The 24,492-nt window shown below is 36.3% G+C and overlaps 1 protein-coding gene across 5 annotated transcripts in view; it reads right to left on the reverse strand.

Annotated features, from left to right (window-relative positions):
- LOC137299201 (zinc finger protein GLI4-like) overlaps nucleotides 1–24,492 on the reverse strand; it is a 120,601-nt gene that overhangs the window by 36,062 nt on the left and 60,047 nt on the right. The window contains exon 1 of one of the 5 annotated variants that reach the window (XM_067831789.1): nucleotides 9,212–9,287. The exons of the other annotated variants lie outside the window; for them this stretch is intronic. Within the exon in view, the coding sequence (XP_067687890.1) occupies nucleotides 9,212–9,236 (25 nt within the window). The 5' untranslated portion in view covers nucleotides 9,237–9,287. Of the gene's footprint in view, nucleotides 1–9,211; nucleotides 9,288–24,492 lie in introns of those variants that run through there. 5 annotated transcript variants of the gene reach the window in all.

The raw sequence follows: 24,492 nt of genomic DNA on the forward strand, positions 1-24,492 counted from the left end.
GAATGGCTGTGAGAGTCAACATACATAAAAAACATGTCCTAGTTCTGCAAGTTCACCAGATCAAAAATTAGGTTGGATATCATTTTATAAGCACTGTGACCAGATACTATAGTCTTTTAACAATACAACTAATCACAACACCTTCTGAAATCATATTTGTAAAATGATACCAAAAGAAACCTAAAATTAATTTTTATCACAAATCAATTTAATCTACAAGCAAATTAAGAAATAAAGATACAATTTGCCTTAAATATGAAAAAAAAAACCACTTTAATTCACCCTTTTCAGTGATTTTTAGCAACATGATATGGGTGGCCATGATAATCCCCGAGTAATGAAGACCCTGTCTGGGTTTATCACGCTACTTGTGTGTGCATTGCTTGGCGGAAACAATCAGCATACAAGATCCACCTGATCAGGTTTCTTTGCTCTCTCCCGCCTATTGTGTAAAACGCCTTTTCTGACGTTTGATGGCTGATTTAGGACCTATTTAGCCACGCCACCTAAACCATGTACTTGCTCAGAAGGTGCCGAATCAGTTGGCGTTCATTTATCAGGACTGCAGATATACTTTGAGAAGGACAATAATCGACTGGAGTGACGACAAGCCGCAATTTGGCACTGAATATGTTAGATGTTGTCAGTGATCAAGTTCTGAATAAAGTTGGCACTGATAGCAATACATGTTCACAGAGGTATTCAAGAGATTCGAGATTCTGAATAGACTCTTACCTTTGAAAATAGGTGCCTCCGTTTATCTTGGAATGAGTACAATGGTCTGTCGCTCACAAAACCATATAATATATTTGTCAAGATCAACATGACCAGAATGCATGTACGTCAGGATATGCTACTCACTTCAAATGCCACCAGTAGATAAATGAATGATTACTTAACACATGCACTTTCAAAAGCACTTTTTCATTTGTAAAAATCTTTCTACCCAAAAGTCAAGATATACTGCTGAAAATTATTACTTTACATAAAAGTAAGACATTAATCTGGTAATGTTTAAAAAAAAATGAAATAAAAAAAAACCAAAAAAAACTCCAAATCAATTCTCAATTCAAGCAGAATAAATTGTTCACTAAACCTTCATATCAGAACCAGCTGGCAAAACAGGTTTAAGCATATGTTTGCAGTGTACATGGCTATAATCTGATACTTATGTGTATACACCTATAAACCTAAACACATCTACACTACTAAGTATGACATGATTCCACAAGCACCTTGCGCTTCTCTCTACTCCTATCTAAACATGTATACCACAAAGTAACAACACCTACTGAAACACTTAAGACCACCCCATGTGACACTCCCCCTGGGGTAAGTAATATCCATAACGCCTGCTATACTAGATCTATCTCAGGCCTACCCTGCTCTTTAAGCTGGTTCTGCTCTCTAGCAGATTCCTTCTGCAGTCAATTCAGTCAAAACCAGACTCCCAAAATATACATTCAACCAGATTTTTCTAAATGTGGATTCTGTCAAAAAAAACAACAGACTCCAAAAATACACTTTCAATCACATTCCTTCTACATTTTGTAAAAACCAGACTCCCAAAATACTCATTCAACCAGATTCTTCCTGCAGTGGGATTCCGTCAAAACCAGACTCCCTAATTCAACCAGATTTTTCAAAATGTTACTGTCAAAACCAGTCTCCCAAAATACACATTCAACGAGATTCTTCCTGCAGTGGGATTCAGTCAAAGCTGAACTCCCAAAATACTCATTCAACCAGATTTTTCTAAATGTGACTGTCAAAAACAGCCTCTCAAAATACACATTCAACTCACTGAAGTCTCTGTTAAGGAGTATTTTGCCTTAGACAGGCTCCCACAACACAGTATTTACTATGATAAATAATTTTCCTGACGACCTTATCTGTATACGCTGTATATATCTAGTTCCTGCACTAACCTCACTAATCTGCACCTTGGTCAAAATCAGACTACACATCCCATACTTTCAGAATTTGAATTCAGACAGATTCAAGTGTATCTACATAAAAAAACAACAACATTATTTCTCCTTAACCCTTTCATGTTGGGTCTAAACAGAGATCCTTTCAAAACAACCACAAGCACATACAATATTTTGTTTTAACTCCTCATGTCTTGTATACTGCCTCCAGTAACACAGAAAGTAAATTTTTTACTTTTCTGCAAGTAACCTTTCACAAAAATTGTCTTGTTAAATGTGTTCCTTCTCCTAGCTGCTGGAGAATGTGCCACAGGCTCAATAGGTTACCCTGCTGTATTATGCTGGCATCACAAAGATCAACACCATGTTTGTTGGTGGCTTATCTTTTGAGTGAAAGGTCTTACCACACTTTAACAATTTTGTATCAAGATGATGACAAGAATCACACTCAAACTCCAGGAAACCAGTGTGCAACAGATTCTATGTTAGCCCAATACATCCAAAGACAGTTCTGTTTTCAATAACTATACAGAATAGGGACCCGCGATTTGATGGGACAATTTTCTAACCAAAAACCCCAAACAAAAACACCCAACAAAACAGAGTACATGTAAAGTATCAAATGATGCAAATCCTGTCTCCTTTGGCAAAGCAAAAAAGCCATCATGGCTAAGATAAATTTCAATTTCAATTTCTATCCTGTGTTGACATCTCTGAGGAAAGAGTCAATGATCTTACAAGGTATGTGTGCATGTGTGTGGGGTCATATGTGCATGCATGTAAGAGGACTGACAGATTAACTCCATTAAAACAAGGGGTACTACATCCAGACAAGATGGGACAGAGTTTCATCAGAGACCATGTACCTACGTATGATGCCTGTTTTAATAATGTGGGGCCTTAATCAGATAACAGTCAATATAAATGGGTAGACATGCTACATTCCAATTAGGTGGAAGAATCTGCTAGCAGGACTATGATCTGACTTGAGGCACAGCCTAAGCAAGGTCTGAACCAAGTCTGAATAAGATCTAAACAAGATTTGTGTCAGGATCTGATGATTAAAGGGCAGATCATTCAGGTGTCTCATCATATATCTTTTGAAGGTCTCATGGCGAGATGGTCAACAGACAAGCTAATCGTTCGTTTTCAGGAGAGTGTATAAAGCGTTAAGATAACATTGTGTATTGATATGTTTGTAACGGTAAGGTAATTACATAAGTTATTGTAAGAATGAAAATCTAATGAAAACTATGCGGTCTGTAACACGTTATGAATTGGGTTACATACTATCGTAAACAGTTAACGTTATTGACTATAAGTTTTGTTAATTGTTACAGTCAATCACACATTGCAAGTCACCCCAAGAATAAAGATATGATGTCTCTCTCATACATAGTTCATTCTTTCGTTCATTAGTCATAAATATTTGACAAGGTCTAAACAAAGTCTGAACAAGGTTTGAACAGAATCCAAAGAAGATCTGAACAAGGTCTGAAGTAAGTCTGAACAAAGAGTCGAAACAAGATCTAAACAAGGTTTGAACTGGGTCTAAACAAGATGTTAACAAAGTCTGAACAAAGTCTGAACAAGGTCTGAACAAGGTCTTAAAATCCTAATAATGTCTAAACAAGGACTAAAGAAGGTCACTGTTCTTTACTCAATCAGAATATCCATGCGGTGTTACCTCCTGGCTGCCAGCAGTACTGACCTAACAGTACTTGATTACCAGATGCCAACCACATGGCAAAAGCCAAACATTAGTATGTACTGTAGGTCACACGAAACATCCATGCATTAGTGACATCGATGCTTGGTGCTGACATGAGGGGAATGCGTACACTATAGGTGCCACAGCAACATATACACTACCAGCAGTACCATATAGAGAAGTTAGGTATGCTTACTCTCTGAATACACATAATTTTTACAGTAACAAATAGTGACATTTAAAGTGAAAAGAAGCCTCAGGGAGAACAGAAATGCAGAATCTGAACCTGAGAAAATCTAGACTGCATTCAGGGCTTTAATATTGCAGGAATGGTAAGTGAGATGGGAGAGTAATGTGGTTTAGGGACTGTGAGACAGAAGTAAGCCTCCCCAAGCCACTGTGAAAATTGTGGTGTCCGTTCCTCCTTCCTAATGTGTCTGCAATGTTGTTATGGGCTCGAACCCATATATAACACTACTCACTATCTGTCCACATGCTTTTGATGTATGTACTGCTCTCAGGGGGAGCTGCTGACATATATAGTTTACTACCCACAATACACAAATGGATTCACTGACAGTAATTTTGTTTTTCATGATCACACTTCTTTATACTATCCATACTATTACTCATCGGTTCATTAAGGCATACATATCAGGCTGGCAATGAATACAGAATTTTACACACAAAAAAATCTGGGAGGCAACAGTTTCCTAAATGGACCTATTCTAAAGACCCTGGGCCTTCATTGTTTTATTTAGTTGCATCTTAGTTCCAGTACCACCCGATATTGTCCATATTTTATGTTTTGGGATATGCCACATTTTGCCATTACCTTAATTTGAAAGCAGACTTTTTGTGACAAACTACAAAGTGTTGCTTTTTAAAGAAAAACAAGAATAAGCCAATAAAAGTGACATACCATTCCTATAATTGGATTGGTTAAAATGGGAAAAATATTTCTGCACAACAAGCACTTCTGAAAGCATATCAAGCAGAGATATATTGTGTCACAGCTGTACAAAAACTGAATACTACTACAGAAGGTACCCTTCACATTCTGACACCCATATATTTGAAGCTAGGGAAGAGATAAGATAAAGGGTCTATAGCTAGTTTATATATTCTGATAAATCTGGATGTTTGTTTTGAAACAATATTATCGTTGTTGATTCCAACCACAACTGCAGGTAGTTAATGTTGAGTGATGTCAGACAACACAAGTGCAAGTTAGATCATGTTATCTAAGTTTCAGAAACAACCAAGCCATTGTTCTCACAGATGCTATCACTTGTTTTCTGGAAGATATTATCTGAACTGAAGACAGACGGTTAGTTTCGAATTACAAGCCTGTTTGGGAAAACCACTTATGACCAAATAATGTGGTTGGATTTAGACGAGGTTGGATTTAGATGTTGACTTTTTTAACCATTTCATCATAAACATGGTGTTGACACCACGCCACAACTAAAACAGAAACCATCTTACACAAATCCAAACCATTCCAGGAAAAAAATTCTTTTCATTTCAGAACAGCTTGTACATGCTGGGTTACCCAAAATGCATTTTCTGCTCATGACCTGTTAAAATCGTGATTGTGCTTTTCAAAGAAATCATGAAAAAGGATATCACCTTCTACTTTTAGATCTGTATACACCTTTTCAAACAGAAATTGTTTAGGAAGTACCTTGTAAAAGACAAAATGTGCATTTCCATTCATACTTGAACCTCTGTTTGTTAGAGTTGTTTGTTTCAACAGAAAAATAAAATTAATTTCATAAGCTACTCATGCAATGATGATTTGCCATGGTACAAGAGTAACTGTCCTCAGTGTCTCATCATATTTCAGGATGCGGATTGTCACAAGAATACATCATGGTGACAGTGGTAATCCTACTGGTCAGAGTGTTTGCTGAACATAACAGGTGTTTCCCTGATGGCACCAATGGCCAACATACTTGTCATTGATCTTGTAGGTTTCACAGCATTGTAAGTCACCTTTGTCAGTGCTGAGTGAAAAAACTTTCTTTCAGACAAAACTGATGTCGGAGAATGTTGGAAGTGCTTGTAAATGTCAGATTGGTAACCTTGTTGTTGACAGATGTATACTTGTTAAACCCAAATGTATTTCTTATCTGATGGTAACAGCCTAACCCTATTTGTCCTTGCCTAATGACGCTGTCATTAAGTGTTAAATAGGAATATCCTACATTTTATAACACCAATCTAACCATTATTATTGTCATTGTCCAATAATGATGTTAAATGCTAAACCAACCAACTGGTCATATCCAACTATCCATCATTCATACTAGGCAACTGGTTCCTTAACAGAATAACAACCAATAGCTGCTCTGTATTTTCACTAGTTAAACACTAATGGAATAACAGTTATGTTTTTCACCCAGATATTTTCAGTAGATGGCAATAATAGTAGTATATACTGACAGTTGGTAAGCTGATATCACTCGTATCAGCACAACGATCCCGTATCATCTTCTTTACCTATTCCTGACACTCATTTGTTAACAAATGTTTGGGAATCAAGACAGACTAATAATATTGTCGATAGAAATACAAGTAGATGCTGTTTTCGAGACCTTAAGGTGATCTAAAGCATGTCTGATAATGTCTCTGACATCCCTACACCTTCGGTTACAGAACAATGTCTACAAAGTATCTTGCCTCCTGATGGTATCTCTGTCAAACCCTACATTTCACTGAGTTGTTCTACCTCATTATGCTGCACAGTCAACAAGAATACTACAAAAGTAAGACCTTAAATACAGCTCATATTTTGTTTCATTTACTTCTTCTGTACATATGTTCAGAACATTGCATGTATATTTATACCAACTGATTATATCCTCCGTATTGTCTCTGCTACATATCAGAATATTTTTATAATAAATATGGCTTATCATATTTTAAAACATATTTTGGTTGTCAATATCCATCAAATGCTGATGCAAGCAAACTCTTCTCAAGCAATAAATCTTAATTTCCATAATTTTTATGTGCCTTGAATAAAACAAAATCCATAATACTATCTGAAAATACTGCAGATATTGTAATGATACTAAGCTTTTCAAAGATCTCAAATTTCTCCCAGTGCCACATATTACTCATAAAGATCGAAGAACATTGTTTCAAATCAATCTGTACAACAGCCTGGATTATAGCTTCAATTCAAAATACTTTTTTATCCTTCAAGCAGTGTATTTAAGACAGCAAAATATACAGATGTGATTGTTGTATTGCAATGTTTGGTTTTGAAGCAAATTAACTGATTCACGTTGTCTGTGTCTTCAGGACAAGGTGTTGATATGGAGTATATTCAATGGCTTCTTGGTTATCTTATCACATGTTAACAAGCCTGAGATTGGCATTAATGCAATAAGCGCCACTGAACTGAGCATAAGTGAGCATTAACGACACAAACAAAAGATTATGTGGAACACCCACGTTGATGGCGGTACCCATGTGCATGCCAGACCTGGCTGAAAACATATCAGCAATTATTAGCATTGCATGTTCCCAGATATACCAGTAAGCTCCATTCTGAAAAGCATGAAAAATAATGTTCTAAGGATGTAACTGACATACCACTATATACAGTAACCATAATGGTTTAAATTCTACGTCTGGCAATTAGCTGAAACAGTTCTGAAAAAGTACACCAAAAATTAATGTCTTTATTTGAATGTCATATTGGCATTTGAGTATGGATCTCTGTCATCTTCAAACAAGGATCTGAACTGAACTTTCACAATTACAGTGTAATATAGAAGCGGTCATCCATCAACTGTTTGTCTACTTTGTCATTCACCAACTTCTTAGAAATTCTCACCAACAAGCCCTGATGACACTGATTGTGTAATATCCAACAACTACTGCCCACTTGCCCCTTTTCTCTTCGTTAGATATTATCACATATCAAAGCTGTCAGTTCCTATGAAATATAAAACATCCACATCTAAAGTGCTTCCATTATCCCAAGACAAATATTATCCAAATCAGTAATGACATTAGGGGTTCATGACACGTCTTTTTTCCATGTGGCGATATGTTAACATTTCATGAAGTATTTTAAATGTTTTACATCAAATTGAAGCACAAAATAAACTTCTTTTTTTTTTAAATTTAAAATGTATGGATTAATATATTTAATGATTTGTGGGTCACTGAGCTTGGTTTAATTGATGCATTATACAATCTGTTCTCAAATGATATTTCCAAAAAACTGTGAACATTTAAAGGACATGATAAATTAAAAAAATCATAGTAAGGAAGGGTGTAATACATGCTGGTATAGCTGCAAATTTTTGTTCTCTTACAAGTAAATCATGTCATTGCCAGTTTTCAGTCTTGTCAATCTACTGAAACAGATTACATTGGACAACTGTGGTGAAATAAACAGATCACTTGAAATCAGTTGTGACAACTGCAGATGAAAACTAAGGAGAAATTAACAACTGAACAAATTAGCCAGCATGTCTTGCTTTCATATAAGCAGTTTCTTTCACAGTATCTCTCTAAGCATGTCACAGTATCTCTCTAAACAGAAACTGGGAAACTTGAATGTTTTATGGAATGGGTTTGTTAAGATTTGATCAGTATATTCTACAGAGGTCTTCTATGAGAGCAATAATGAGATATGTCGCCATTACACTGACAACTTATTCCAAGTATCTTTAAGACTGAGCAAAGTAAACAACCAGGCAAAATAAAGTATCTATTTGAAAAAAAACAGATTTGACTAAAACAGTACAAGTATTTATTCAACCACTGCAAACTTAAGTCCATAATACAACTATGATATGTGTATCAGATATAGGCATTACTGTCGATCTTCCTTTTTCTTGTTTCTTTCATTTTATGCGACCATCCAATATAGAGGAATAGTGTGTTTTGCCTGTCATTATATCAGCAAAATCGCAAATTTCCTTTTTTCTCCACAAGATTTAAATACGAAAGTTTTCTTAAGCTCTTGCATTACTTTGTATGTGTGTGGCAAAAAGAACTAAGAATTGCTTCAGGTAATAACTTAAAAAAAGAGGCACACAGTATATTTCATATCCTGGATCATGGATGCTAGGCATGCTTGCCTTCAAGATAATATAACTTGATATAATCTGTTAAAAAATTCAAGACAGCTACGACAAAATACACAAACTCCAACATTTCCATAATCTACGTCTAAAGGACCTATGACAACCTATTTCTGAAAATTCTATTTGATCTCTGCTTTACTTCCGCAGTCTATATTTAGTTTAACTTATTAGCCTGAAAATAAATCCTAACCTTTAAACAGAAAATCCAAGTATAGTTACTATAGGAACTTTAGACTGAAAATTAATGAATAAATGAGCATTACACAGAAGGTGATGAATAAATGAATAAATGAACATTTACCACTATATACAAAAATATCCTAATGAATGCAACATTTTCCATTACAAATCATTCTTGAAAGGGCATGTTTCCCATTAATGAAGCATAATAAAAGACGCTTGTTTTCCATTTCAGGTCTGAAGCAAAGGCTGCATGGGACATTTGCAATACGTACCTAATGGCAGGTGAATGTCAGACATTAATCCATTGTGCTCCTGATCAATCCATCGTGAGAGAGGAAAGAAAGATATTATGGGTGGTCCTTGCGCCTGAGTCACACTTGTCGGCTTGGAGGAATGAGTGGTAGAAAGTATATGTGGTGTTGGTATACTAACTTCTGTTTAGTATCCTGGAGGAATATTAGAGAAGCACTTGAAGATTACTCAATACTGGTGAAAATTCATATCATCAAGACATGGCAAATTGGCCATTTCCTCATTCAGAATGTGTGGGTTTTTTCCAACTGAACTCTTCTGCTTGGTTTATTGTTGAATTAAAGGTATGTTTTACACAGATTTTGCTGAAGATGTTTCTGTCTTCTGTGTTGAAACTGTTGGAATGTGACAAGTTGTCTCAAAATTGAGGCTTCACTCAAATCTCTGAATTTTCTCAAGCCCTCGAAAACTTTTATAAATTTGTTTTGAGGGTAACTTCATTATAATATGTCAAGTGATATGCATGCAGAAGAAAATCCTAGTTCAGTAAAATTATGTTGTTGTGTATCCACAGGATTGAATCCACATTTAACCGCTGTTGATGCCTGTCATTCCCTTGTTATATTGCACAGATCAGATACTATCCACAGAAATCCTAAAATGCACCAAATCTGCAATCCATGAAATCACGGTCGATTTTGAACATCACAAAAACAATAGCGTATCCACAAATCACAGCAAAACTATCACGGCTTCCATCACACTTTCAGGTGAAAAAACACATTGAAAGTGCACAATTCACATCTATTAACAACCATTTCATAATCATACAACACATTAACAGATCACATAATCCACAAAAATCACAACAAGAAGTAGAAAACTCCCCAAAAAGGAGGGAAAAGCACACAATGTGTGTGCACCCACATGCTAGAACTCAGTGGAGTAGCACACGAACTGAATGGTGTGCTAACTTTTGGGGGGCCGAGCTTGCTTATACCACCCAAGTGAAAATTGCCTGTACCTTGTCCTAAGCTGACAGACGGCCACGGAATCTGATCTATCCAACTCGCTGTATCAGTGGGCAAACCTTGCTCTCTCAACCAATCACAAGTTATCACAAACATAGAATAAGTTGTATTTTACGCAGAGGGACCACCCACCTCACACAAACAAATAGGGTCGTGTTGTCAACACTTGAACAGCCCTGGGTTGGTAGCTGACTTTTCAAACCTTGTTCTTTTGCTCACAGATGCATCATGTTGAGGAACATCAGAGCAGCAGTCACAGTGATAATAAGCTAGGTAAGGTCAACAGACAGAGAAGATACCACCCTGATATAACACCCTTGGTGGGATTACAGGCCTGTACAACTAAGCCCGTCTGTACGTCTAGTTCATCTTTGTATACTCTCCTGGTATGACACTGTTGTCAATGCGATGAAGTGGCGTTAGAGAATATTATACAAATTAAATGAGATAAGTTGTACAGAGAGCATGCTTGTGAATAGTACTTGACAGAATTGAGGTAAATTTGCCGACAGAGGCTTGTGAAATCTTTATTACTTTGGGTGTTTTCTCACTAGTGATTATGCGGGTCACATTCAATTAGATCTCACTTAAAGGGACTGTAGGTTGAACCTCTCTATGGCTGAGGTATCAAAGAATACTATCTTGGAATGTGAAGAATGTAAGGACTGAGATGCATTTCAATCTTCTTTACAAGTTCCAGATACTGTACTTCTTATTGGGCATGTGAACATCAAACAAACCAAATATTAAACATACAATATGCCATAACAGACACAACTTCATCATTTCCAGATCAAATTTGAATGAATTTGTGATGATGACTTTATTTGGCACAATAAAGGTCTTTGTTAAACACCATTACAAGTCACTGAAAAAACAAAGCAACCTAATTTTACGAATTATTTTGAAAAACATAAGATACATGAAACATATGAATACACATGGGTAATAATGAGAAAAACACTGGCAAATGCCTGAATGAAATGTACAGTCAAAGATAAACAAAATAAATCTCAAAATCCATATTTAAATAAAAGTCCCTTAAAAACAGATTGGAATGAAACAGTTCAGATCATCTGGCAATGCTTATGTGCTATTCAACAATGTTCAACACCTGACAATGAGCAAATACCAAAATCAAGGTTAATTAAATCCTCTTGAGAGTTATGTCCCTTGGCAGATAACAGTTGTGCAGCAAACAGTTCTGAGACCTTAAACGTTAGAGACACCCTTAGTCTTGCTCCCAGGCCCAAGAAAATAAATTAAATAGGAGCCTTACTCAAGTTTAGAATTATCTGGCAAGTCCAGATTGCCTCCACTTCAGACCAGAAAATCAGGCTAGTTCTGTGTTCCATTTGGAGTTGTTTTGTAGATCAATATATTTTCCTACTGTTAGCTTTATTTCTGAGTCTAAATGTCAGTCTTAGGAACTTTATTTGACCCAATTACCTGTCTGATATTGTTGCTTCTTTGCTAATCCATCATACAAGTGTGTATTATAGGACTAACAAAGGCTTGCTTGACTAAAAATAAATGTACAACACATCAAAGTACCTGTACATGCCTTGTTTCATCCTGTTTTGACAAGAGGGATTCCACATTTGAATATATTTTTGCCTGAAAGAATGTTATGTCAAACCTGTTTAACCTTGGGTGACCACAAAACTAAAGGTGTCCAGCTGGGTGTGGAGTCATCACGCATCACAAGATAAATATCTGTTAATTGAGGTTTGATACACATGTCTACTAATGAAAATTTGTTTACTGAGGTTTGATATACATGTCTACTAAAGATATTTCGTGTATCAAGCACTAATGTACAGAATCAAGTTTCAACTAAACTCAGACAGACCTACATGAATGTTTGGGTAAGAACATGGGATTCCATCAGCTACAGATCAATCAATGCTAGTCTGGTCCCATTGGTGCCATTAGTCCAATCTGGACTGGAGAGGGGATTGTGGGTCATTGGTGATTGTACTTGTTGAGACGGATGAACTTCCCTGCAGCTATAAATAACTCTTGCCAGAATGGAAATCTTAACACTCTGCTCCAGAACAAGAAAACATCACATTATCGTTTATGGACAGTCAGTTGTAAGCTATCCTGTATCATTTCTTTTAAATTGAAAGGCCTGAAATCTGTGGAAGTTAGGCACTTGACCAGAAAACCATACACGATTGCAATCCACTCTTTTAGTCGATCTACATCCATTTAACTCACATGTTGAAACAGTTATAGGAAGAAGTAATTATTTTCAAATCTATTTTTTCAGACTTGGTGGAGGTGGCAAACAGATATTGATTTTATATAATAACATGCACATACATATAATTCAGAAAGTACCCACATTTACAGGTCACATGCAACGTAAAACACAACTTTGCCGATTCTGATACCTTTTGGTATGCACTTACCTAAACAAATCATCAATATACAGTTGAGAAAAGAGGCATGATGAAAAAAAAGTCCACAAAATCAGAGTTCAACGATTCACTAATTTTCCCCCAGTGCTGGCGCAAAAAGTGGTTTCAACATGTATATATGCAATGCACAACTGCAATCATTGACCACACGCAATCTGAAATCGAACTTTTATTGGGCTTATACGCCATAAACAGAGAGTCAGTTAAGTGTATCGGTAAGTGTATGAGTAAGCCAATGAAAAGATTTTGTTACCCTTGAGTGCACACCCAATGGCTGTGACTGAGTTCAGTATCCCGGGTCTTTTGTTTCGAGCATAGTAGACCCACATACAGAATATTGCACTTTTGATTTGCGATTGTACGCTTATAATTGTTTTGTTTTGTGTTGTTTTTTTTATAATCAACAAAGCATATTATGTGTCATGAATAAGTGATAATTGTGTTTTAATTATGTAACCCATAAGAAAATTAATAACGCCATTGCATACTACTGGAGTCCCAATTACTGCTGGGTGAACACAGCTTTTCTTATAAATGTATCTTGCATGCAAATATGAATCAACAAGGACCAGGGCTGAACTGAATCTTCAAAACATTTGGGTTCAAGCTGCAGAACACAGACAACCTTTCTTCAAGAGTTCTTATTCATTGTGACCGACGCTGTTTACCTTCTCTTGAATTCTGATACATTCAGGGGACCACACAACCCAACATGTGTAACTACCTATTAGTAATACTCACCTCAGACCTATTCTATGTCAGTCACTGTAAATTGTCACATGTGAATGCAAAGCAAGCATCAAGGACACTCCAAAACATATCAGGGCAATTTGGACTCTACTGGAGGGAGAGGGGTTGTGTTTAATTGCAGTAGTATTGGGCTGATTTAATAGGATTGACAAATGTTGTTAACATTTTTTGCTGACAAAGGAATCTGTATATAACAAATAATGAGAAAACAGGGAATCCAATCACAGGGTATGACCATGAGAGAGGTTCAACAACCATGAACCACAATTACAGACATACTGTGGGAGGTAAGTCTGAGGAAACAATTGGAAATCCTGTCTAAAAAATTTAATGGAAGGAGATGGGAACTCAATCATCATTCTAAAAAACAGATTCTTTAAAATACAACACTATTCCTGCAGCCACATGTGACCGAGAAACAAACTGAATCCCCATGTTAAATTGTTCTAAACTGACATTCCTCTGAACCTACTTGACAGATAATCCTGCTTCGAGCCATCGGGTTACATTTATCTTGTGATCAAAAGTCATAGTCATAAATATATATTGTTTGAAAAAAACAAAAACAATGTTTAAAAAGCAAAATCTTTACCTCTTTAAAATTTGTCACTAGACTTCCAGGAAGCTGAGACTACTGGAACCTAAGTGCCCCAAATTCCAGTGGTATTCCAAATGCCAACTGGTTCACCTGACCCTGAAGACAATAGGAGAGTGGTTGGAGCCGGTCTCCCCTAGCCTACTTGTCTGGGTTCTGAAGCTGGTAATCAAGGCCATATGGCAGAGGACTGCAGCTTGTTCGGGCTGTTTTTCTAACCCTGCATTTTCCTAGGGCAGTTTGCCATTAGGTGTAGGACAAGGCCTGTGTTTTCACATAATGTCCCCATAAGATGACCTCCATATAGCTTGATAGGAACCCAATGGATGTGGTTGATAAAGAGGCAGCTGGTGGAGAGCATAATATTGTCTGAGGACAGTCAGCATAGGACTCTTTATGGTGTGAGACACAAATCTTGTACCAAACACCAATATTCCATTACACAATAAACTTGTCAGGCTGGAATCCATTAATAAAGAACCAGATTCATTCTGTGAAGGATGTTTATATGTACAAATATGTCTTTCATAGGCATGTGCAAGTTGGAGGAACATGGCAACATCCATAAAACATGTCAATGTCTTCATTTACCGAAGTGATATTATCTGTACCACTGATTAGTGAATCCTAGAAACAGTTTCCCTGGTCAGGTACAAAGTTCTATTTACCACCATAAGTTCCAAGGAAAGCAGTTACCAAAAGGCAACTTGCTAAGAATAAGACAAACATATCCAAGCAAGACCTATCAAATTTGCATGAGTTTCTTTTCGAATACATTTTCCTGAGAGGCATACCAAAACAATATCACAGCAACTGTTTCCCTGTTTCTGATCAAATCCTGCCAAGCAAACATCTAAACCCATTCCTGATACTAATTATTTGCTCTGCAAAAATTCAACATCTGTAATGAAATCAGTCTGAAGTGGGCCCAGCATTCAGCACTCGATGATTGGTTGCAAGGCACACAAGTATCCCCCCTCCCCAACCCATCCCTTGAACAACCCCACCTCCCTATCCTATGCTCCAGTGTGCTACAGAACCTGTGCAGTGGTACTCCAGAACATTATTTCAACCCTTCCCCACTTCCTGTATATTTAACAGCCCATTAAAAGCCTAGTAAGGCACAAAATGTTTAGGTATGTAACATGATACACTTGTGGTTCACTAACTGCCTGAAGACTTCTGAGTGTATTCATATGTTTATTTTCCTGCCCTTCAGCTGACAAGCGCTTCTACTTTCCACGAAAAGCCTTATGCTATGATTGCTATGCTTGGTTGATGAGAAAAATAAATATTACCGAAATCAAACTCTTAACATATCGCTCTGATGTAATATTGGGGGAATTATCTGGAGGCAGTTTATGGGAAAAACAGCAGCATATGCTGAAAGTGAAGATGGGTATATGGTGGGTTCAGAAGTGTTTATCGGCCACAACGGAGTCTGTGAAACCCAAAAGTCGAAAATGACAGGAATATATAGACTTTGATAGACTGGGAAATCAATTTGTCAAATATACAGGTGCAGTATCACTTGTTTATTGCAAAACCTCTATGTGTTGAGATGATTTACTGATAAAACTGAACTAAAGTCGTTGATGTGCCAGGAGATATTCTTCCTTGAAAGATGGCTTCCATGGTTTTGGCCATTTTACACAACTTGAGACATTTTGTTTTCATGTTTTTCCTATTCTCAAGTCGTTAACACAAGACTGGGCATTACTCACAGTTAACATATAGGTTAAACTGTTTGACTCTTGTTAAAACATATCAAACAAACAATATTGTTTGTACAAACATTTATGGTATGCATGGAAAGAAACTTGCCTCTGTTAGATGATATTACTTGAAAAGATCTTTTTCCTATGTATCTGAGCACTACAAACAGGCTAGATAATAAATAAACAATTTTATTTCTTCTTCACTCATGATTCATCCTAATGGGGTGTAAATGGGAAATAAAGTGCTCTTTAGACTAAGTTACTGTCCTGTTGATTGCCATTTCAATAACAAATTCTACAAAAAGTCTCTGAGGAAAAGAAGTATCATACTGAAAAAGCTGAAGGTTAAGTAAAATGTCTTGGGAATTTCAATTTCTAAACAATACGAACAAAAAGAATCCTTAAAATTTGCCTATTAACTCTATTTTCCCCAAATTCTGTACATTTAAAATTTTCAAATAAACAAGGTTTTATTTAAAACACAAACATATTTCAATAATACTTGTAAGCCCTCTTGACTGAAGTAAAAAAATTGCTTGCTTCCCTTCTAAGATCAAGTAGTCTGTATAGATAACTTAATACTTTCATCATACAATTTGTATGATAGATGAAAAACAAGGACAAAAACAGACATATAAAAAGTCAACTTTCAAAAGAATGTAGAGCATATGTCCTATGGTACTACTTCCTATAGTCAGGCGGCATATCGTCTAGGAAATAATACTCATATTCCATACTATATAAGCAGTAAATCAGTATAATTTTCATCACGTGCAACAAAACAATCAGCCAAAGCATTCAGCAACCAATACCAAGTTTCCCCATCTACTGTTCTAAGCATTCATGATGCAGTCCAAGAACACTCTGCATCACCCACCTCACACCTACAAGACATGACATATTTATTGTGCAAAAGTTCCATATAGAAACAGTGACAATATTCTATGAACTACATAAACGAGATATATAGTAAGTCTGAGCAACAATACCCACACTAAGACAAATGTGTGTCATGGCCTAGGACAATCTAGACATCTTCCAGATTTGTTTGAAGATGTCTGTATGACAGCAGATTGGTTCTATTCTATCTGGTTCATTATTTGTAAACAAGAAACTACATGTTTCTGTGGTGGTAAAGTTTTGAAAGTACTAGTAATTGATTTTAGAGGAAAGGACAAAATGTGTAGACTGTCTAACACCTGAATATTTATTACAAGACCTATCCCACACCAAGTTTCCACACCCCTTATCCATGCATCCATTCATTCTGGCCTCGCCTAGTTTTTTCAACCATCCTGCTACAACACATGCTACCCCAATGCACTAGAATTCACCAACTGAACCTCCATAGAAAATACATTTGGGAGCTGCCAAAACTGTGACTTTATTTTGCCACAAAATGTCAAAGTCTCTGATGTATGAGATGAGAGCTGACTGCACACTGATCCCACTACACTCAAGTAATTACATTCATGTGTGCCAATCAAGAGAACTTAACCAATCTTGTCAAAAATAAATTACATAAGAAAGTTAATCATGACTGATATGGATGATATGAAATCCTTGTCATTCTAATAAATCAAGCACATGTTTTAGAACCCTGCTAATGTCTTGGGAAACACACTCTTTTTAAAAGTTATGAACATCCAGTGCCCTGAAAATATAAACTGATAAGATGAGTCTGAAAGATTGAGAATGAGTGAAGATTTTTATATCACTTTCTGCAGCAATAAGAAAGAGTGGGATCTCTGAAATAGATGTCATACATCACACCATGTTGGGGATGGAACCCAGATCCGCAGTACAGTCAGTAAATGCTTTAACCACTAGACTACCTCATCATCTTTTAGAGTCAGAAAAAAATTTATCTCTTAAATATTTTGAATTGTACGATATGGTCATTTCCATCAATAGTTGTCTCCTTTCAAATAGATTTCCTTTTATCTTAATATATCTGACTATTTCTATTATGTCTTTTAAACTGTATAATATGGTGATTTCCAGAAACAGTTCTATCCTTTCAAAACAGATTTATTTCTATCTCAGTACATCCTGTTATGACTCTCTTTCAATATTTATGAATATTTAATCAAAATCAACATTAATTGCTGAGCAAAGGTAAAGTGTTGCATCCATGAATACGGGATTAAGGGAGGACATCCCCTGAATGTTGCAAAAGAGGGGGACCTGACACTGAGCCAAGGGATCACATATTGACTATGGATAGGTATTTATCGTTATTTTGATGCTGTCACGACAATACTTAACTATTCACATGAGTTTTCTTAAATCGCCTTTGGCTCCACACATGTGAAATAAAGGCTCCTCTTTCTTACCTTTCCATGATGTGAAAGCTGCATCACACGGAAATTCCTTAGATCTTGGCCCTCAATTTGGATTGTAGGAGGGGTCTGGCTTATCTACAGGTTCCACTTTCGTGAAACATGTTTTCAAGGGGTAAGAAGAAGACATTACATATTGCTTTGAGAGAATGAAAAAGAGAAAATGACTTCGTCAGTAAAGTCAGTAACTTTGCAGTTAAACATAACTAGACAAGACTGTCTACCATTTCGGTTCTAATTTGTTTTTGCTATTGTATTATATGCAGGAATACAGACTACCATGTGTATTCAAAGCCTGAAATGTCTGTCAGCTGTACAAACATCTGCACGATTTACTGGTGATTTTCGAGAGGAATTCTTGGTTTTATCAAGAGAAATATATTCTAGCATTGTGTAATTTTAATTGTAGGTTTTATTCTTATCAATATATTTGTGTATATTTATTTATAATAAAAATTGAGGTTGTGTGACAGCATTTTGGAGTAATATGTTCACAATGCTACCGCATTCTGAAGTATACCCTTTAGTCAGGCTATATTCTGACTGACATGAGGTCGTGATGTTTTTACCAATCATCAAGTTAAAGAAATTACAAACATTGCCAGGATGCTTAGTATGCAGCACCTGATTGGCTGAACACCTACAGACTATACTGTACATTAATATATGCAAAACAAAAATAGATATAGATATTTGTCGTGAAAGGTGAGAGAATGATGAAACTGGTTTGGTTTAAAAAATAGAAAAGTTTATCAACATCATTAACAGTTCTTGTATACCTATGTTATGAAGATGCATGAGTCGACACAATGTGATAGGTGTGTGGTCATCTGAATATTGAGTGATGGGTCGCGCATTGATTTTTATTTACTGGAGATGTGCATTAATACACGGGAGTCCTGCAATTCTTGACAATGAAATTTCACCCCAAAATTGCACAAACTGTCAAAATGTTATGCAGAAAACAGTTGCAGAGACAATGAAAACTAAAGGGCCAAACATCAGTATGATGCTTTCCTGATGCATCACTATCGAATAACGATTGTTTCATTTTGAGCCATCTTCAAACATAGGTGTATACTTTCTTTTGGACTGCAGTTTATATGTTATATATTTAGCTATGACATTTGAATAAAATCACAAAATATAACTGCAGAAGTTAAAGAAAGATCATGAATGAGAGTTGCTCAAACCGAATCAAAAGGATTATTATATTCTTGGATCAGACAGTGATTCAGTTTGTTAAAAACCAATCATCTAATCACATCATTATAATCTGATACCTTTAAGAAATATAGCTGTCAAAGAGCTAAGGTATACAATCATTCAAATACAAATTTGTGTAAAAAATTTTAAAATCTTCCCGACAATCAATCTCCATCAATCAGATTCCTTTATAAAACAAAGAAACAGCCAACCTGTTATGATGACCATGTTTTCATGGAACATGAGGATACCAAGACAAATCAAATACTGATCAGATGGTAGAGTTAGCAGACTATGAACCAATGTGAGCCTGATATAATGCCATTTAAGAGTCGAGTAGACTATGAACCAATGTGAACCTGATATAGTGCCATTTAAGAGTCGAGTAGACTATGAACCAATGTGAACCTGATATAATGCCATTTAAGAGTCGAGTAGACTATGAACCAATGTGAACCTGATATAATGCCATTTAAGAGTACATCTGAATACAGAAACACAAATTTGAAGCAATTAATGTAGAAGCAGGTTACTGACCTGTTGGTGATCAAATCACAGAGCCCACTCCAGTTGATGATCTCTTACTACCAACACCAGTTGTTAGGAACATTAAATAATTCAGGCTCCTCACAGGGTGCATGCAGCAGAGTGTGCTTGACATAATGAGACTTGAAGCTGCCCCTTTTTCTTTTATCGTCTACAAATTTTCACTAATACATTGTTCTTGGTAGCATCTATAAGAATTATATATTTCTGTGTTGACGACATATGTTTAAATTATGGAATCATAAATGCAAGAAAATACTTATAAATACAAGAATACATAGCCAGTCAAATGCTTCAGATTTACACGCAGTATATCTATTTTATGATAAACTGTTTGAGGCATCTGTGTGAGTTAACTGCCGACTCATCATATTTGACTACAACATGAATCTTGGTAGTTTGTAGTTCTTCATCACATAAAGGATAAAGGAACACATGGCTTTCTCCATTAGTCTGCAGGGGTGAAGGAAATTATGACATCGCCAGGGAGGAAAATCTAACATCAGTTAAAATCTTATGCACCTACATATTATAAGAAAAGGTGAACTAGTCTAGGCAAAGTCAATATTTGTGCAATATGATAGAAAATCAGCACTCAGGTTACGTAAAAAAGGAAGAAAAGAAAGTTTGATGTCAATGCCTAAAGAGAATTTTGGCTCCACAATCTTAACTGCATTACAGAAATGTACCTGTATTTCATATATGTAATGTCAATTTGTTTAATGGATGCATGTAATAGCTGGATGACTGATGAATACTGATATATGTCTATAAAAAGCACTTGAAACAGGACCCAGTTTCTTGTCCTATTAATGCTATAATTCACCACTGAGATACACTCAAAGAAATCTTCTCAATCTTCGCAACATTCCCTATGAGGTGGAAATATGGTGATAACATCAGCAATATACTGAACATCTTTTCTCCACAGCCACTGAGGTGTTACAAACTCCCTACACTGTCATATAGAGGTGTGAAGTTCGCAATGAGTCACATGATTTTCTTTGTCAACTGATGTCACCTTGATAGATGCGGCCATGTTAAAGGCCGTAATTAAATGCCATCCAGAAATTCTGAGAAAATTGCTTGGATAAAGCTCTAGTTTAGTTTAAACAGGGTCATGCACTTTGTTTCCATGGCGATATATTCAAGTTCGCCACAAAAAAAAGTTCCATTTGGAAGTAAACTTCTGAAATTACCTTCATCATATTTCAAACAGATTCTAATGGGGTACATTATATAATCAGATTGAAACCTCTGGCCTCTGACATGCACCATCTTAATCACAAATTAATTGATGAGCATAATTTACTTTAAATTAGCATCCATATTATGTTGATGGACAGCACAACTGTTTTAGCATAGAGCCCATAAGACGTATTGACATTGCAATGATGAAACTAATGTTATACTTGGATATATTCATATTAAGAGTTGGGTAGCCTGGTGGTTGAATCGTTTGCTCATAAGACTGAAGTCCTTGGTTCCATTCCCAACTGGTACAATAAGTGAAGCTCATTTGTGGTGTATTGTTGTATTATTGAAACATTGTTGAAAGTTGTGTGTAGTCATACTTACCAATTAACATTTGACATAGGCACAAACCAGTTTCACAGTTTGACAATTCTATCTTTATATTAGTAATTACACAGCACCCCTTACTTATAATCCTCAACCACACATCAACATTTGTTAATGACAAAGTTCAGGTCAACACTACAACCATCACAACATAACAATGCAGGGCAAGATTGCTATCAAAGCAATAAAACCAGAATATAGAAATTTCGTGGCAATAAATCAGCACGGAGAAAGTAATCAATGTAAAAACAGTACAAAAGATGAAACATATAAGACTGTAAAGCTTGAATGATTTAATTACAAGTAAAGGTATCAGTGCGACCAGACCTCCATGAAGAGATGCTATGTCATGAACTCTGGTGTACCAGGGTATATCTATCTGTGCTGCAATATGTCATAACTTCAAAGCCCTCCATAGGTTTGGTGGCAGAATTCCTTTGCTGTCTCTAGATCCATTCAAAATGTTGGTGTCTATGAGGGCCAGTGTCTGACAGTGAGATGGTCCCTCACACATGGGGACAAACATATCTGTTTCATCTCACTTCTAGTGTCACATCTCCAAAGTCTCACCTGTGTGATATCATCAAATATCTCATCCCAACTGTAGCTTATAATACACTATTAAATGTTTATTGAATAGGGATAGTAGTAACATAGAGCGTGTCTTAAGATGTATATACCCTAGATAGTGTAAAAACTAGGTATAATACATGTATAATCTCTTGAACATCATAGCAGGAGACCCTCAAGTTTGTAAATGGCGTACAAATCTACCAGTGCACAACTCTTCATTTCTGCTGTAAAAATATCTGATTATGTTTATAGAACAGCAACACTATACACTTTGGGGCATGAGATTTAATGTATAACTATTGAATGACACTACAAATTTTTTTGTTACCCATCAACTTGCACTTCGTGCAAACAGTTAAAAAGTCTATAACACATATTTTTCGAAGCGATTGTGTTAACAGACATACATGTTCTTGACTACCTATGAAACAGACAAACAGTATGTGAATCTTCTATTATACTATACATCTTTCTTCTTCAATTTCTATTTCCAATGTTGATTTGGGAATAAACCCTTCTGGACTTGCTTTTCAATAAAACTATACTGGTTTGCTTTAAAAAAATCTACAGACCACAATCATGTAGCTGCTCGTACGGACCCTCTGTGCAGATCAATGCACATGCTGTTGATCACTGGATTGTCTGGTCCAGACTCAATTGTTTACAGACTGCCGCCATATAGCTGGAATATTGCTGAGTGTGACATAAAAGTCAACTTACACATTCTCTCACTGAGATACAAGAAAGCCCATGCAAGTATAAAAAATGTGGGAAGTCTAGATTTCCAAGGCTTCAGGACTCAGGGCTCCTGTTCATTTCATTTCATTTTGCTTCACGTTTTTCAGTACAATATGTTCACGTCAGAGACTAGTTGTTTCACTTTGTCTACAGTCACGGTGAAGGACAACAGGTTTGACATGTGCACCTCACATCTCCACATTGTGTATAATGAGGAGTTAAGATGCAAGTTATGCTGGTACAAAAAAGATAAATCATAGGAGTATGGGTCTCCAAAGTGTAATGTTTTGCAGTGTAATCTTCGACCAGTGATAGATAATGTAAGCATTAACACAATGAATGTGTCACTGTAATTAGCTTTAGGCTTTGTGTATTTTTTTCTTGATAAAAATAACTCCTTTAGACAATTTTGATTTTTGGACAAACTTTTTTTATGGCAATAGAATATCAACTTCTTGTTGTAACTGGTTAAATCTGTCCAGAGGCTTCTTTATAATATCAAAAAACCCCAACATTTTCTATAAAACATTTTTTATTTTAAAAGGTGTTTGTAAGGCTTCAATAATGTAAAGACTAACGTGATCAAAATGATTGAATGCTTGTATTATTGCATCTTGGCATGTTTCTTAAAAATTGATTGTTTTTAACACTGTAGATGACATTAATAAAAGTAATATAGTTCCTACACAGTGCTTGAGATAAAGTCAACTCTCTTTGTAGGAGACCAGGGTTGACTGAAGTGCCATTCAGATGTGGACAGAACAACAGTGACAAGCCATGAAGACAAATCCATTTGTTAACGTCAATTCAAGTGCAACTATCAAAATGCATGCTTCTGCCCAATCACAGCCATGACTATGTCTTCCAGTATGTTTGGTATCATTTCATTGGTTGAGTAAAAGCACTGCGTTGACTCCTTTAATCCATGTTGTTATCGTCACAGAACACATATAATTCATCACACCACATGCAGATGTAGTTTCTCAGTTTACACATTCACAAGTTTTGACATGGCAGATGCAACACTTAACACAATCAAAAAGTCATGCAGCAGCACTTAAGGATACCAGGGAACATATGCATTAAGTTAACTGTCAGACAGAGTGCATGTCACTCATTTGATAATGTCACTTCACGCAAGGGCCATTTAGTTCAAAAATACTCAGCAAAATCTTAAACATTGATTTTCGTCAAATCTTATCATCAAAACATTATCCTCTTCTTAGAATAAAAACTGCCATGGTATTTGATTTGAATGGGCTAGCTTGTGGCAAGATCATAGAACATGACTGTATGAAAAGAAGGTCTGAATGGGCAGGTGGGCAGCTGAGCTCTCAATATATATACCCCACGCTTGTTTAACAAGGAACAGATACACAGCACCCAATAAGTCTCGACTCCCTAAAATCCGCGTATATTGCCTTCAATTGAATTGAAAATGCATACATTCCCCTGGACCAACTGAATACAAGCCATTGGCGAACTCGCTTGAACAAACTGTTACAAAATCCCCTATCCCAACCTCCCCATTCAATAGGGCACGAATTGCGATTGTGTTCACGGGCCATGCTCGCGAACAAGTGATCTTGTTTGCGCGTCTGTTCTGAAAACAGTCTGCAGGAATACGTCATGTTCAAGCCTCATACTGAACAATCAGGGGAAACTATCACATGTTGTAAGGGCCTGTTCCCGTCAACAGCTTCCCACAGGTTATAGGTCATGGTGGCAGGTAGCTAGGACACTTCCCTCGTATCCATTTCACTAAACCGTGCAAATGCCCTTGGATGGGACACAC

Source organism: Haliotis asinina, chromosome 10 (assembly GCF_037392515.1).
Source record: "Haliotis asinina isolate JCU_RB_2024 chromosome 10, JCU_Hal_asi_v2, whole genome shotgun sequence".
Taxonomy (NCBI): Eukaryota; Metazoa; Mollusca; class Gastropoda; order Lepetellida; family Haliotidae; genus Haliotis; species Haliotis asinina.